The following is a 1,163-nucleotide window of genomic DNA, read 5'->3' on the forward strand; positions in this document are numbered from 1 at the left end:
CCCGCCCACTCACGGAGCCTGACCCTCCTTAACCTGGGCCATTATGAACGCCCTTCCCACTCCCCACCTTTGGCTCTTAGTTTCTTAGTCCGTGTGGACTGGACAGGTGTAGGGGTAGCGAGTGGCACACTGGGCAGAGCAGCTGCTGGCTAAAATGGCCCCTCTCAAGCCACCCTTCCCCATCAGGGGCTGAGCTGGCTATCCCACTCTCCTGACCCTTCAGGGAAGTGTCAGCTGCCCGGGTTCTATCCTTTTCCTACACTTGAAAGAGGGGGAGCTGCCCAGACTACCCTGCCGGAGGAAGCTGCGCCCAATCACGGATCCTTAGAGGGTCGTGGAATCAGACAAGCTGCCGCCACCCCACGCCCCGCCCTCAGGCCGGCCGCCACCGCACTCACCAGCCGCTCAGACATGGGCGTCTTGTCTCCGTCGGGTAGGTGCTGCTCCAGTGCCAGCACGATACAGTTGGCGATGATGGTGGCCAGAATCATGTACTCAAACGGAGTGCGTGGGTTAAGGACTGGCCGGGAGGCGCCAAAGAGGAGAGGCGAGGAGGCCAAGGCCGACAGCGCGCAGTGCAGCAGCCGGGGCCAGGCCGCCTCCGGAGGGGCTGAGAATGATCGGGTCCGGAGTCCACCCCGCCCTTCCCGCCCTCATCCTCGGGGCCGCCGCGAGGGACGCCTCCGCAGTCGCGGCCACCAGCCCCTCAGCACGTCCCCGCGGCCGTCAGCACCGCGGACAGCGGCTTCGCCGCGGCTCCGCCCGGCTCCCGCGCCCCGAGGGAGGGGGCTGTGGGCCCCCAGCGCGCGGCTGGAGGAAGGACCCCGCGCAGGCGCACACTCCCCCCTCAAGACACACGCAGCCACATGTACCTACACAGGCACGTGAGCATACATGTACCGAGAGTCCCGAACGCACGCACGCGCAGCACCAAGTTCATGCTATGCCCGCACACACGCAGGCACCTGCAGCCAGGCGCGCGCACCGCCTCGCGTCCCCCGGGTGCCCACACCTACAGAGACACCGATTCGCCCTCGGGTGCCCTCCAGGCTGGCCGCGCGCTCTGCGCCCGGACCGTGGAAGCGAAGGGACGAGCCCAGGGGCAGGGGGCTCCGCCCAGCGTCCACCCCGCTCCCGCGGCCGCTGCCACCACGACCCCCCCG

General features: G+C 68.3%; 1 protein-coding gene across 1 annotated transcript in view; it reads right to left on the bottom strand.

The window, feature by feature from the left end:
- CACNA1B (calcium voltage-gated channel subunit alpha1 B) overlaps positions 1–1,163 on the bottom strand; it is a 197,347-nt gene that overhangs the window by 195,549 nt on the left and 635 nt on the right. The window contains exon 2 of the mRNA XM_007458994.1: positions 399–504. Within this exon, the coding sequence (XP_007459056.1) occupies positions 399–504 (106 nt within the window). The remainder of the gene's footprint in view (positions 1–398; positions 505–1,163) is intronic.

This window comes from Lipotes vexillifer, unplaced genomic scaffold (assembly GCF_000442215.2).
Source record: "Lipotes vexillifer unplaced genomic scaffold, Lipotes_vexillifer_v1.1 scaffold636, whole genome shotgun sequence".
NCBI lineage: Eukaryota > Metazoa > Chordata > Mammalia > Artiodactyla > Lipotidae > Lipotes > Lipotes vexillifer.